A 14,722-nucleotide genomic window follows, 5' to 3' on the forward strand; every position below is an offset into this window, starting at 1 on the left:
ATGATGACAATGATGTTATCCGCATCGCCTAGCCTGAAACTCGACATTCTCCATACTCCTCTACTCTAATCGTACATAACGGGAGGATCGTGGATCCGTACATAGATACCATACCGGCAAAATATAGGTTTGTGGAATGGTTCTAAATGCGGAATGCTTTTGATTCTTGGCATTTTCTAGCGTTTTTATTAGTGGGGGATTTTCAAAAAACGTGGAATTATAAGCGGAATCATTCCATAAAAAGCAAATTATTCTAAAAATAGAAATAGTTCTAGGTTTTTTTTTAAAAAAAAACATAAATAAAAAAATAAAAAAATTATAAACGTTTAATATATAATAAGTAAAATTAATTAAAGTTTGATTATGTAATATTAAATAGATTGTAGTAGCTTAGATAGTTCAATTGAAATATGTCTCAGTAATAAAAGAAAAAAAAAAAAAAACTTAAAGAAAAAAATTAAAGCGGTGGGACTCGAAAGCGGTGGGTTCGAGTCCCACTCGCAGTATATTTTTTTGAAAAATCTCTGTTTTTGCAGAACCGTTCCACAAATGGAACCATTACCATGTGGAACGATATAGATTTTTTCCAACGTTTACGATAATCTTAATGTTTTAGGTAGGTTTGTAATCGTTCCATCTACTTATATTTTGCCGGTATGGTAGATACCTAGCTAACATACACCTCATTACATTAGGTACCTAATATAGTAACCCGTTGCTACGGTACGCACCTTAGCTAAGTAGTTTAGGTATTGTACAATACATTAGCAGGTAGGTTAGTACTACTAAGAAGTAAGTGGTCAGCGGTCAGCCCTACACCTTATCGCCACTTACATAGGTATACGGATACTGCATCGTTGCCCGTGCCACGTGCTGTTAGCTAACGTAAGACCGCCCTCGGACTAAGCACACCAGATGGATGTTCCGTGTCAGCCTTTGGCACGCGGCAGTTGGTTTAGGTTCGGTTGGGGCCTTTGGCTTGGCTTGGCTTGACCTGTCCTCTTCTTCTTATGCATGATCTTCTTTAAGGTAGTTCGTTACCCACGAACGAAGCAGTCCCAGCGCAAAAGCAGCAACAGATGGGGGACGGAGCAAAGCGAAAAAGGGCAGTGGGTAAGCGAGTGAGTGGGTGGGTGGGTGGTTATGTCCATTTCGCAAACCCCGTGCCGTCTAGTGCTTACGGCCACGACCCTAGGCTCCGCTCGCCGGGGCCGAGCGAACAACACGACGACGACGGCGATGCAAGGGACCAGCCGTGTCGCGGTTTGTGGTTGTGGTTGTGGTCGTGTAAGTGGATTGATCAACTTAGCAATCAACTACCTACCTCTAACTAACCTGACTTATCACTTTATTTTTTATTTTTATTTTTCCAAAAAGATCGCTTCGACGACTGCGGCTACTATTTTTTGTCCTTTTTTTTACTGCTTACCCATCCACTTACTTACTAATAGCTATGTGCTGTGTCCCACGCCGCCGCCACGCCTCTAGGTTAGGCGGGATGGATTTGGCTTTGGATTTGATTTACGAATTTTACGACCAGTTTCGAAATTGGTAGACGTTGTAAATATGATGACGATGATGATGATGATGATGGCAATGGTGATTTGTGAGATCGCTAATAAGCTAAATCAGCTTGGGGGTGGCTATTTACAGACAGACACGGGCGCTAATAAAACGGTTATGCGCCTCATTAAAGAGGACACCACGTTTATCAGGCAGCGCAATTTGAGAGACTTGTCGTTGCCTGGGGTATATTTGATATCCTGAAGTTAATTGGGCCATTCTTGTTTTATTTGGATTTGTTTTTTTCGCTGACGCCGCGTGGGGCTCTGGCGTGGCGTCTTCTCATCTTTAGTAGACCACCTGGTCCTGCTAATAATTGTGATAATGATAATATTATTATATAGTAATAATGGAGCGACTTAGGACATATACGATGGCCCGTGTTTACGGTGAGATGTATCTCTAATACAGCCGGGTTAAGTTGTTCTTGCAAAGCGTGTTTTAGTAAGTGTAAGAAAGAGATCTGGATATTAAATAATTAAGACATTTATGCGTTAGCTACTTCTATTCTTACTCGTAGCTAGGATGCCCCAGAGGCGTCCGTGAAACAATGCGAAGAACGCCTATACTAGGCATCGAGTTAGCTATATGGTAGAATTGGAATTAGGATAGTTGCTAAAATTAGATTTCCCGGGCAGATAGACATGATGCTACTATGATGGCCTCTAGATCCGGTTACTCACATCGGCTCAACGTACCTTGAGGCTTTCTCTTGATGGTCCCCGATGACAATGATAATTATCTAGGTACCTACACAGTAAGCATATGAGCAGATCATACCACCGAGAGATGGCAGTGTTTTGGTAGTTGGCGATGGAATGTCTTTGTCTTGAGACAGATTTCGTAAGAGCATCTTCCAGCCGTAGTGATGTCGTACATATGAAACTATTTTGGCATTACAGCTTGGGACCAGAGCTCAATGCATGAATCTTGTATCAATATGCACTGGTATAATATGATATCATATCTAAGCCTAAAGATAAGTTCTATGTAGACCATACTAACTGTACTGGAGATGTTTCTTGCTTAAGCGATATCAAGCCAAGATGGAGATCTAAGATACGTACAGTATCTAAGAAGACAGCTTTGTCAAATCCTGGCTGCAGCGCAGCTAGTACTACATGACATAGGGATCTCGCCTCGAAGTTTGGTGTGAAGGGTACGAAAGTAATCAGATAAATGCCAGTTACGAAAGGAGCGTATTCAAGAATGTGTTCAAGTCCCCAATGAACGCAACCGCGTAGACCTTTAATAACACATGAAGTTAGAATTTTTATTGAATCTTAAAAACAAATTTCGGTGTTATCAATTACTTGCTAAGGGTCTAATGTACAGGTGCATGCATACCCAAGTATGTAGCGTCCTCCCAAAGTCTTCGGCTAGGAGCATCTCATTGCACAATGGCAAGCTCTTCACCATAACAGGTGATAGCAGTCTATACATCTACATAAGGCAGGGAGTACCGCTCTCTTATATGTGTATGGGATCATGTTCATTGATTTTATTGAAGCGTCATTAAAGGTTGTTATCACTTAGGAACCAACGCGAGCCTATGCGGTACTTGTAAGGGTTCGGGAAGATAGCTGTCAAACCGCTACACTACCAAAAGCCGAACGATGTTAACTCGAGGAATTGACGTCGCTACATCCACTCATAAGGGCCTTACAGACAGTACTGTGACAGTGCTCTACATCATTGTGCGATATAAGTAGGTTCCTAGTGTCGTGGGCGTGTTAGCTATGGACAAATGGTCTTCCTACGTATCCAACCGATAGGCCTGCCGTATATCTACTCCGTAGAACAAGTACGCACTCTAGCCCGCGGACGATTTTAGAAATTACGTCGAGGGAACCCTCTCTTTCATGAAGAATAATATTGGGCAACCCTAGCTTTACCTATCCAATACACATATTCCATTTTATCCCTTACGATTAGTCTCATGGACTCAGAGCCTCTTTTGAACAAGACGATCACCAAAAACATTTCGCCCTGTAAGACTAACGGAGAAAGGAAAAACCTCCGTCGAGTTGATATAATCAATAACCGCTGGTCGGTCAATCGAGCGAGTACTATGTCGCCCAATCATTCAAGTACCCCCCATAATAAGTCCCATGAGCAGATTTGTATCGTATTCAAGGTGAAAGGGAGGGGGGACGAGAAAGGCCTCCAAGGTCTGGATTTAACAGAGGCTTTGAGAATCTGAGTGAGGTATAGTTTGAGGCCCATCGTGGACTACGATTTTAATCTTCTGTAACCCCCCTTATCGTATAAGAATTCGCTAAAAATAACCATCAAGACAATAAACGAAAATAATTCACAATTTTCAACATTCTAGGGAGTTACAGGTAGTTATCCTAAATTCTAGGTATTTACAGTTGCAATGCCCTAATAGCTAAAGAAGCATATGGTGGATATTAGGTAAACTACATCGAATCTTCACTTGTGCCATACATGATGTGGGTGGTTTCTCGGCATTATATAGGGAACAGTACAGGGCTTTATTACCGTGTAGACAATCACTTGAACGCTTCCAGAGCCATGCTGGCGGCAACTATTGTCACGTATCAACCTCCTATATGATATGCCCTCATAGGAGTGAGTATGAACGCTCAAGTACCGCATACTCTACCTGATTAACCCTCCATTCTCATAAAATTCCATTACATACCTGCTTTTTATGCTAACATACCTACCTACCTACCTATAGAATATAGTTTCTTCCCGAACATACTATACGCCCCAGAAGCTCCTTTTGCATCATAATGTTTAGAAAGCCGTGCCTATAACCAAAGTTGCTCGAGCTTAATATAGTTGCAGTACTAGAACATCTAGCCAAAAACTAACGCTTCTGGAAGCTTTGCTGATTTCTGTATTCTTTGAACATTGCCATGTATCTAGGAGCTTATAGGAACGGAGTGGACGATGTGAGATAGGATTGATACAGAGGTAGATGATACCGCTTCTTTTCGGCTTGAGAGTAAACTATCTAACCTTAGGTAGGTACCTACTCAACACTCTGTCGGAAGCTACTTAGTACTGTAGTTGATGTTCTCGAAATAAGTCTTCATAGGTAAGTACAAGGTATATCTACCTGATTTAATAACTCCCTATTTATTTTAATTGATTTACCTATTAATTTCTTTTCCTGAACCTACCTCCTACCCCTATTCATCAAGGAATCTCCAAGGAACTATAATAGTCTACAATAAGAAGTATGCCAAAGAGATATAAGCAACAATCGTTTGAGAAGCCATATCACAGAAAATATAAAGACAGCAAGTACCTACCCCTAATCCAACTACGATTTCGAATTAATAGCGAGGAAATATCTCTTATCCACGTCACATCTACCTACACCGGAGAGCGTACGTACCTAAGTCTCCCTAAAACACAAAACCCTCCTCTGCTTATGGCCCTACCGCAAAATTACAAACCCGATCCTACAGCGTCCCAGTAAGCCTCCAGCTCTCAAACAGACACCGCTACACAATATACTACACCGCGGACCCCATGCTCTTCATATCTTAGCTACCTTAGGTACCTCCTAACCTGCAGTCTATAAACTTATCTCACATGAACAAAATCGCCACGGCATCACACCAAAGGGACTCGCGCAATGCGAAGAAAAACCAGACTTTCAGGTACTAGAGGTCTTAAGTCTGTCAACTTGCACCAACTATTACAACTACAATTAATATGAACTATTACTTATTACATTCCATATCTCCTTTTCTTTCAAAGTTTCGAAACCAAATAACTACCTAACCTAAAACAAGAAGCAGCAAAATAAAAACTACACATTATCTCTTAAACCCTACACGCGAAGCCTCTCCTACGCATATACTTGGGTACCGTATATACTCTGTACTATGTATGAGCGTGGGTGAATGTGTATGTGTCATGTAATGTAAATATCCCTTCATCTGGTCCGGTTTATTCTAGCCACAGCCACAAAAAGCTCTGGAAGATACACATTTTGCGCGCCTTGCTTGCTTGCTACCTATACCAGCCAGCGTCTTCTCTCTCCTCTTCCTATTTCATCATCAAGTATTACCAATCAAAGCAAACATTCCTGCCTGCCAACCAACCCCCCCCTTTACTTAATTACTAGGTAGCTATCACCTAACACTCTACTCCTCGGTGACCTGCAGGTCCCTGAGGCCTTCCACCTTGAGTTCCTCGCCCGTGGCACGCGCGTAGATGTCCTTGACGTCGTCCGTGGTCGTCTCGAAGTGCGATGTCGCGTCGTAGCTCTTGGAGATGAAGACGTTGTCCTTGGTGCCGTCCTCGAGAGGCTCGTAGAGAGGGATGGGGGGACCCTAAACGAATAGTAAGTATTTGAATATTCGAGTTTAGTAAGAGGTATGAGACACTAAATATCGGCTTACCATGAATTGCTCTTCGATCTGGCCGAGGCGCTCTAGACCGGGTTGTAGCTCGAGGTGGTGGTTGGAAGTGGTCTCGGCAATGGTAGAAACGATGGCGATGTAGTAACCCTTGGGGCACACGTTATGTGCCGACGAGACGCAGGCAATGTAGATATCTATGATTCATTAACCACCCACTCGCTTACCATGTTTCCTAATTGTGACTTACCGTTCTTGCGGCCAACCTGAGACTGAGGAATAATTATTTGGCAAGAATCGTTGTCGCTGGTGCCAGCCAAGGGGTGCTTCAGGACGCAGATAGCCTTCAGCACGTGGCCGACAACCTTGACCTTCTCGGGGAAGTACGAAGGGTCACCAAGGATCAGCTTGGCCTTGGTCTCAAACTTCATCTCGGGCTCGATACCAGTCATGGTAGCCTTGATACCCGTCGCCTTGCCACCCTCGTATACAACCTCGTCGACCGAGGTGTTGAGCATGTAAGTACCACCGTAGATAGCAGATAACCGCGCGAAACCCTGGGGCAGCTCGCCGAGACCGTACAGAGGGTAGATGTAAGGCGACTTGCCATACCTCGCTACCGAGTTACCGTACATCCTAATACGCTCGATAGCTTCGGGGGCCTTGCCGGCTTCCTCGCTGTAGTCGTCGTTCAGGTAAAGAGCCATAGCGTGGCCGACGAAGTCGCGAGTGCTGGGCTCTAGACCGAACTTGTCGTAAATTTCCTTCATCGTGCACGTGCTCATGTCAAGACCTAGCCAAAGATGCGCCATTAGCTATTAATTCCCATGTTGGGCAGTGCCGCTACTTACCCTTATGCGTGGCGGGATCCTTCGGATCGAAGGTACCGATCCATTCTATGAAGCTCTTCATCCGTCGCTTCTCGAAGATGCCCATCAGGGGAGAGCGCAAGGCCTCAGCAGCATCGGAGGGGACCTTGGCAACGGTGGCCTTTGATCCGGCACCCTGCTGGACGAAGCTGCCTGCGACCTGCTTAAACTCGAGGTAGCGGGTGACGTCGGTAGAGACAAGGATGTTGGTCAGCTCTCCGGACGACATGAGGAACTTGGGGACCAGGTCGATGTTCCAGTCGTTAGGTCGACCGTACTTCTTCCATGGCTCCTCGCCTGCTGCGAAGTTGCCATACTTCTTGAATAGCTATTATATAGGAAAGGAGAGGGTTAGTTTCATCCAAGTTTATCAGCAGACATGACGAAGGTGAGGAAGTGGAATAAGTACCGTCTCGAGGTTTACGGATGCAGCTTCACTGTATAGAGATAAGGTTATTAGTAAATACGTCGACTAACTTATAAGGAGGGGGGAAGTCGTTGCTTATTATCACTTACCCTCCGTAGTGATCATTGCGATCGATGTGCAAGACCTTCTTGCCCTTCACACTCAGCACACTTTGATGTTGATGTTATGTTAGTACCACATCGAATCGGTGTGTTTGATGAAGCTGCTTAGCTATGATGTAATCCATACCCAGAGAGAATACACTCGGTTAAACCTATGCGAGAGAACAAGTTGTGTTAGTTAAGTCGAACATCACGAAGAGCTCGAAAAAAAAACACCCCACTACTAAGGCTGTATGTACTAAGACAAACAAGATTCCAAGCTGGGAATGCGGGGCCTAAAAAGGGAGAGAAAACTTACCGGTGCCCAAGACGATAACATCGTACTCCTTTGCGATCTCGTCCATGGTGTTAGTCCGTAGTGCGATATATCTTAGTTGGTATTAAAGCAAGAAGTTTCCCGAGTCTTTTTTTTCTTCTTTTATCGTCGAAGCTGATTCAAGGGGGAGTTAGGTTTATTGACTCCAGGCCAAACGAGGAAGTGATGTTTTAGGAGAAGGAGTAAAAAGGTAAATGAGGAAAAAGGAAAAAATAAAAAAGTATCGGTGAGGAGAGATAGAAGGTTAGGTCGTTGTGGTGGATACAAAGGTAACTTTGGTTCGTTTATGGTTCTGAAGCTCGAGTATCAATGGAACTGAACCACTGGACCGTTTGGGGACCACTGGTGACTGCACCGCTGGGACCGCTGGAACCACTGAACCCCTCTAAGGAGAGCTATAGCCAATTAGATTTAATTAACACTGACCCCGCGCTTGGCTAAGCAACTCCCCCCCTTTTTTCCTTACCTTACCTAACCTTAGTTAAAACTTTACCATTGCTCTCCCCCTTTTCCCCCCTTATTTCTAGGTACTTTAGTAGGTATTTCCTGACCTTGCTACAAGGTATCACGCACTATTGATTGCCTATATTCCCTATAATCATCACTATCACCATATTAAACCTAGGGACCTGAAATTATGATCCATGGGTACGCTCAGTAGGTAATTAATAGTAATTTACTTACTTCGTACCTCTCATTATAATACAGGTACCTACCTAGTACCTAGGTAACTTAGGTAGGGAGGTAAATTACCATCAGTTATAAGTCACGTAACTATAATAACTTGGACACCAAGTTACCTACCTACCTGGTAGGCTTACAATTTACATCTCCCGACATCTTGCAAAGTTGCAGCCCTTTTCGCTTAATGTAACATAGGTTAAGTATTTACAAGTTACTCCATCGCTGGAGCTAATACTAGGTATATCAATACATGATAGGTATATACCCGGAGCGTCATACTCTCGTCGACGGCTGCTGAGGCTCTGTAGCACTAGGTGGGAGAGTAGACGGGTCGACCGTTTCAGCTACCGGCTTTTCTGGTTCTTCTTGCTGCTGCTCTTGTTCTGATGCTTCTTGTTGTACCTCCTCCTTTTGCTCCTCTACCGGTGCTGCGCTCTGTACTTCCTCGTCGAGATACGAACTCGGGATATAGGGGCGTTCCGTGTTAGTTAGATCGATTTCAGGGTCCGTCTCAGCTAGCTTTCTCGCGTCCTCCCATACGTAGAATCGTTCCGTCAGCGTATGCTTGATCGACTTCATGGTCTTGCGGACCTATGCGTCATTTGTATATAAGATTAGCGCCGGTTTGCGTTCGGCGGGCCGTAGACGCAGGTTCTTACCTCTGTTAGTCTCTCCTCCGCAACGTCCGCCCCGTCTCTAAGCTTCAGCCGGGCCCTCTCCTTCCGCGCCGTAGCGATGCGATTTTGTTCCTTGACGCAAACCCACCAGAGCTTGTGCAGGTCGTCCCAGCTCTTATGTCGTAGCTCCTCGACAGTCCACCCGCGCCCGTGCTCGGCCTCCTCGTCGGGCGTGAGCAGCAGCTTTTCCTTGGAGTAGAAGAAGTCCCACAGCCCGTGGTTCGGGTCGACCTTGATCTCGGGCTTGTAGTCCACCGGTTTCGGCAGCTGGTGCTTCTCGATATTCATACGGAACCGGGGGCCGGATCTGTATATGGCACTCAGGCCGCGAAATCGGTTGTTGTCGCGGCGCGGCCGTCGCTCGTTTCGCTCCGGGGTCGTGGAGAAGGGGCAGCTTTGGGTGGCAGCTTTGATCAAAAGCACGCCCAGAAACGAAGGGTTCGCGACGTTCTGAGTCCCGGAAGTGCCTATTATCCGGCCAATTGCAGGCCGGACGGGGGTAGTCGTCGCCATGACAGGTATTGCGAAATGCTTGCGAAATGCATAAATGTGATGGTCGCAACTTTGATTGAATTTTTGGGGTTAATCCGATTTCAGAGAGAGGTTAATCCGATAAGCTATCGGTGGGGGTCAGGAGTACCTTTTTGCATTACGTAAGGCAGCTTCTTACATAAAAACTGCCTGCCACAAGTATCCGCCAGATCTGTGGCTTAATAGATAGATCTACTGTGCATACATGTGATTACTACCTAGGTACATATACGCGTTATTACTGTAAATATGCAAGTCAACGTGACAATTCCCGTATCCGAGTACCTACATCAGTTTTGCTTCGAGTCTTCGACGCGTCCACAAGGTCATGACTACAAGGCTGAAAGGAATTAATCGTCGATAGAAAGATGTAGTACTACGACGGTAGATGACTATAGACCATGCTAATGTTTGCTTCCAAAATATATGCAGCATCACATAGAAAATTGGCTGATTGTTGTAGTATGCAGACAAGTTGTTTGAGTAGAACTTGGTGTTTGATGTCGTCGAGCTGCTAGCAAACCCATCCATTATTATCTTGATATATTGTCTTGATATATTGTCAATCTAATCCACGACTACATACAGGGATAATATCGAGGTAGGTTTGCTTAAGCTTTTCCCTGGCATGTGTCTTTTTAATACTTGGTCATAATACATAATACCCAATGAGGTATAATTGGGCAGTATTGGGTTGGGCTACCGGGGCAGGACATGTGTCCGGTTCCCCTTCTATAGCAGTATTGAGCTCTATCTTCTTCCATGGTGCTGGGAGTCAAATAGCAAATGTACGTGACATATCACAATAGTATATTCTAACGTCGAAGCCTATTCTACACGTAAACACCTAGATTCTCCTTGGTACCTAGTACCTATCTTTTCGTCTTTTCTTTTTCTTTATGGTTGAAATACTTTCCATCCAATCAACGTATCTGGACTCTACGATCAATATAAGTGCTTCGGTATAGAACACGCGCAAGTTACACTTTACTAATATACCTAATATGCAAGGTAGTTCGGACTCGTATTGACGCAAGGAACTAGATGTCGTTCTGGCTAGCGATTGTTTCTACGAGAATTGTCCAAACCAAATTTACATCTTCGTGAGTCGTTAAGGGATGATCCTGTTTTACTCTCCCAAGTGATGCTTGCCGAACTTGAAGAGAAACGCTGTTTCCTTTCTTATGGCCTTTCTATACTTTTTCATATATTATAGGAGATTTTAGGAGCAGGAGCGTGCCGTCTTGGTGTGTTCGTATCGATCGATTAAAATAATTAAGAAAAGGAGTTGTGGGAGAAGACAGCCATTTTATATCCGTATACGCGTCCTCGAATGGGAGTGGAGGATCTATCGATGATGTTAAATTCGGAACGGTGTTGTCGTCGTCGTCGAAAGGTTGGGCGGGCAAAAGTCGACGCGGTAAAAAATGAGGTTCTACTGATGATAAGTTCTAGGTAAAGCAGTGGATACGCACTTCGGCAACAAGTTGAGGCTCTGTCGTTAGATCCCGCTTTCTCCAAAAGTCAAGCTTCACGCCGGGTAGCATATGGAGCACTGGAGACGTGCTACTACAACCATGATTACAAACCTGCTTCTGGGGAAAGGGATGGTCATGACTCCATATTCATGGGGTATCTTGTGGGGGGCACTTCGCGAGCGGACGAAGAGCTACACGACGGCAATCGCTTGTTTAGAGATAGGTTGGGAGCTATATTGAGGAGATTCATCACGACCATCAAGATCTTTACTCGGAACACTTTTATGATGCAATTCTCGCGTCTCTCCCAAACCCTTTACTGCCTTATTTCTTTGGGATGAATTTTCCCATATAGGTTTGTAAGGAGGAAACCCCTGAACTTGCAAAGACCTAGCGCGGACGTGCTCATCCCGGGACACCTTCCTTAACTCGGATAGCGCTCCCACTGATACTGAATACAATATATGATTCCTCTAGATACTACGTACAACGCGGGAAAAGGACATGATGTTGATGGGTTCATCGTCATAAGTTTTTCTTCTTCCGTCTCTCCTAAATTATTACACGTAGGCATTGCGTGGCAGGAGACTTGCAGACTGTATGTAGCTTAGAAATAGCACAGCATACTAGAAACAGTAGTCCGTATTTCGCAACGAGGATGTTCCATGCACATCTGCCGCAAAGAAATCCGTAGCAGGAAGACGAGACCCACCACGAACTTCTGGATTCTCTCCTAAGCTCCCTAGGCTTCACCGAAGTTTTGCAACCGTCTTACTGTAGGCTCGGTGTAATGGCGAATAGTCAAGCCGTTAGTTCTCCAGCTTCTAAAGAAAAATTCTCGTAAAACAAATTCAGCTATTCGACCAGGCGGTAAAGGTACCTGTTAGTAGGTGCCGTCCAATGAACTTTCCCCCCTACCTCAAGCATTTCGTCTGGTACTGTATGCCCGCGGACACAGTGGAAAGTAAGAGGTAGATACTAGTATGCTAACATCCCGAACCCGGACTACGTTAGAAGCGCCGGCACTAGGGCGGACTAAGCGTGTTTCTGTTGAGAAGAATTGGTAAAGAAAATTCGAATAAAAAAAATAATATCTAATATAACCTACCTTAAGGCATGCCCGAGCTTGGCGGTTTCGGTTAGCCTGGGTCACGATGCCTCACTCTACATCGTCTCGCAATGCTACGTGGTAGCGCAGAACCTGCAGGTCATACTGGTTGCTGCCGAGATTTGGAGTCGGAATGGGCGACGCTATGTATTATGGCCATCGAAAAAAAAACAAGGATCTGGATATCGCGCTTCTTTCATGTTCTTTAGGTTGTGTTAGGTTAGGTTAGGTAGCTAGAATAGCATTCTCGTATGTATGTAGATCCTTTGCCCTGCCTTGTTGGCCGTCTCCTTTACCGGGTTGTAAATATTCATGCAAATGAAATGGTGATAGGGCTTCAAGCCAATGCCCTTTTGGGACATATACTATCATTATGAGCAAATAAGTCGTATTCTGATCTACAATGAGTGCTAGGGACTGTTTTCTACCTAGGCAATATTGTTTTTACATGATACTACGTTTATCATGCAGATATATCATTGTATTTCGTATGCCTTGCTTCTATGCCAACCCTGCGGGGGTCTTTTTTTTTCTCGTTAGATGCGATTAGCTTCATTGAAATAGTAATGCTTCATTTAGGGTAATAGACAAGTGTTGGCACAACGATACTGAACGTAATGATAGGCATTCAAATACGCTCATTTATATTGGGCAAAACTTGGGCTATAGCAATATTGAACATATATATTATAGTATTAAGCTACGTATCCTACGAAGTAACGGCGAGAAAGGTGACGATGGTAGGTATGTCATCTAGGCGGCATTTACCGTCTGGAAGATGTATCTCGTCGTTTCCCAATCTGCATGTAGTGTATACCAAATCCCTTCACCGGAGTCACCGGAAGCTATCGTCAAGCTATTCGAAAAGCGTCGTCAAGGAGATTCCGATGGTTGTATGTGTCCTGGCCTGTGAACTAGCCATGCTCGGGATAATCATGATGGCTTGCTTCACCCGGCGGGGGCTCTCGCTGCTCTTAATAGATACCTAGACGATCATTCAATATCACCTACCTTAGGATGTACATACTATTAAACCCGAAGTTGGTAATATCAAGTATATCGGAATGCAGAATGTCTTCACTCGTTATATTCAATGGTCGGCGTATGTATAGATGGTCAGCGTGCATCACCGGGTCTAAGCAGGTCTAGATGCAGAGTACGGCGTTGTTCTGCCGGTGCTACCTTTTCTCCCATTTGCAGCAACGACGAGTAACAACTCGAATAGATCCCGGAGTATTCGGGATCTACTCCTGCCACATGAGATTGGCCCCTTTCTGTTCGCTTCTACACAACCTCTGTGATCGCATTGCATGCCAACGGAGAGCCAATGCTTCATATACCCTGCCCAACGAGCTGCGGGGGAAGCAGGACTTTGGGCACTAGACGATCTTGAAATAAACAAGCATGGAAAGTCAAAACCGTAAGCCATGAATCCTCTAAGGCACAGCTAGCTCAAGTCGTAAGAATATAGAATATGATGAGCAATTTGGATGCTGAAACAAAGTACTTAACTGATACGTGATGATGTCGCCAACCTCGAACGATGGTATAATATTGGTTTGTAGTTGTTCAAAATTAAAGCCGTGAAATTTTAGAGAGGTCGTATTTACGTGGGATGCAAGCATCGTGAGTGATACTTCTGCGCGTGGAAGAAATTGCGTTAAGATCGTTATTCCTAGGCGTTGATTGTTTCTAATGCCAAATGCATAACGTTTGATTTGTTTTCCTTTTTTCCTTTTTTCCTTTTTTTAATGCACAGTATTTTCAGGTAAACTTTGCCTACCTGTTTGGGACTCGGTTGATAGAAACCCTATCAGGATCGCAGCTCATAAGATCTTCGTCAGTTATCCCCTGCGGATTGCCTTTATCGGAAGCCCGGCCATTTTTTTTTTCTCTTCAGGACTCGAGACAGGCCATCCCGCGGACAAGAACCGCCAGACCCTAGGGCGAAACCAGCTGATGCTTGCCCTGTTGTCGCAACTGGTGTAACCGTCCACGTTGGGGGTTCTTTGTGGCAAGACCATTCCATTCGGCAGGATCATGCGTTGCAAATCGTTAGTGCTTCAGAGTTCCTGTTGTCCGTAAATGCTTGGATTAGCTAAACTATACTGCTATGGAAATATTTGTATGAACACCTTTGGTTCCCTTTGATCTGAGTCGCTGCGGAACGAGTATCTCATGGGCGGTCTTTGCATGATAGGACCGGGGGGGAGCTGGCATTTGGATCCTGTTCTATGAATAATCAGTATCTACATAATTTCGGAAGCAGTAGATGCGCGCCTCGCCCACAAGCGCGCCATCCAGCAACTTTATATAATGATAGTTGGGTATGGCGGCGGGGGAATCATTGCCGGCGGCACAAGCGTACCTACATTGCATCCCATACCGCTTTATACCGCTTATATCACTAGAAAAATTATATACCGTAACATATCGTATATAGCTTTTACATAAATATCCCACGTATACGCCCATGTATATACCTACCTAACCTACCTCCTACTTACCTACCTTAGGTAGGTATAAATATATATATATATTTACACGATACCACGTATTCGTCATGGTTCGTGCCAGCCCTGCCGGTTAAGCGGTTATGTATTTTGTAACGATCTGGAAAAC

The 14,722-nt window shown here is 44.6% G+C and overlaps 3 protein-coding genes across 3 annotated transcripts; 1 reads left to right on the plus strand and 2 right to left on the minus strand.

Moving 5' to 3' along the window:
* Nucleotides 1-5,192: 5,192 nt before the first annotated feature.
* F4812DRAFT_417530 (rab GTPase activator) lies at nucleotides 5,193-7,985 on the minus strand. Its single transcript, XM_047933175.1, has 8 exons — nucleotides 7,605-7,985; nucleotides 7,434-7,458; nucleotides 7,295-7,354; nucleotides 7,188-7,215; nucleotides 6,761-7,106; nucleotides 6,160-6,702; nucleotides 5,952-6,106; nucleotides 5,193-5,882 (listed from the first exon to the last, which is right to left on the minus strand). The coding sequence occupies exons 1-8, from the start codon at nucleotides 7,648-7,650 to the stop codon at nucleotides 5,694-5,696; spliced, it is 1,392 nt and encodes a 463-aa protein (XP_047792745.1). The 5' UTR covers nucleotides 7,651-7,985; the 3' UTR covers nucleotides 5,193-5,693.
* A 285-nt stretch (nucleotides 7,986-8,270) lies between these two features.
* Nucleotides 8,271-9,551, minus strand: F4812DRAFT_417532 (MRP-L47-domain-containing protein). Its single transcript, XM_047933176.1, has 2 exons — nucleotides 8,966-9,551; nucleotides 8,271-8,897 (listed from the first exon to the last, which is right to left on the minus strand). Exons 1-2 carry the CDS (start codon nucleotides 9,494-9,496, stop codon nucleotides 8,580-8,582), a joined length of 849 nt encoding a protein of 282 aa, XP_047792746.1. The 5' UTR covers nucleotides 9,497-9,551; the 3' UTR covers nucleotides 8,271-8,579.
* A 3,036-nt stretch (nucleotides 9,552-12,587) lies between these two features.
* F4812DRAFT_265841 (uncharacterized protein) lies at nucleotides 12,588-13,162 on the plus strand. Its single transcript, XM_047930845.1, has one exon. It carries the CDS (start codon nucleotides 12,718-12,720, stop codon nucleotides 13,087-13,089), a length of 372 nt encoding a protein of 123 aa, XP_047792747.1. The 5' UTR covers nucleotides 12,588-12,717; the 3' UTR covers nucleotides 13,090-13,162.
* Nucleotides 13,163-14,722: the final 1,560 nt, after the last annotated feature.

This window comes from Daldinia caldariorum (assembly GCF_022478825.1).
Source record: "Daldinia caldariorum strain CBS 122874 unplaced genomic scaffold F4812scaffold_3, whole genome shotgun sequence".
Classification (NCBI taxonomy): Eukaryota; Fungi; Ascomycota; class Sordariomycetes; order Xylariales; family Hypoxylaceae; genus Daldinia; species Daldinia caldariorum.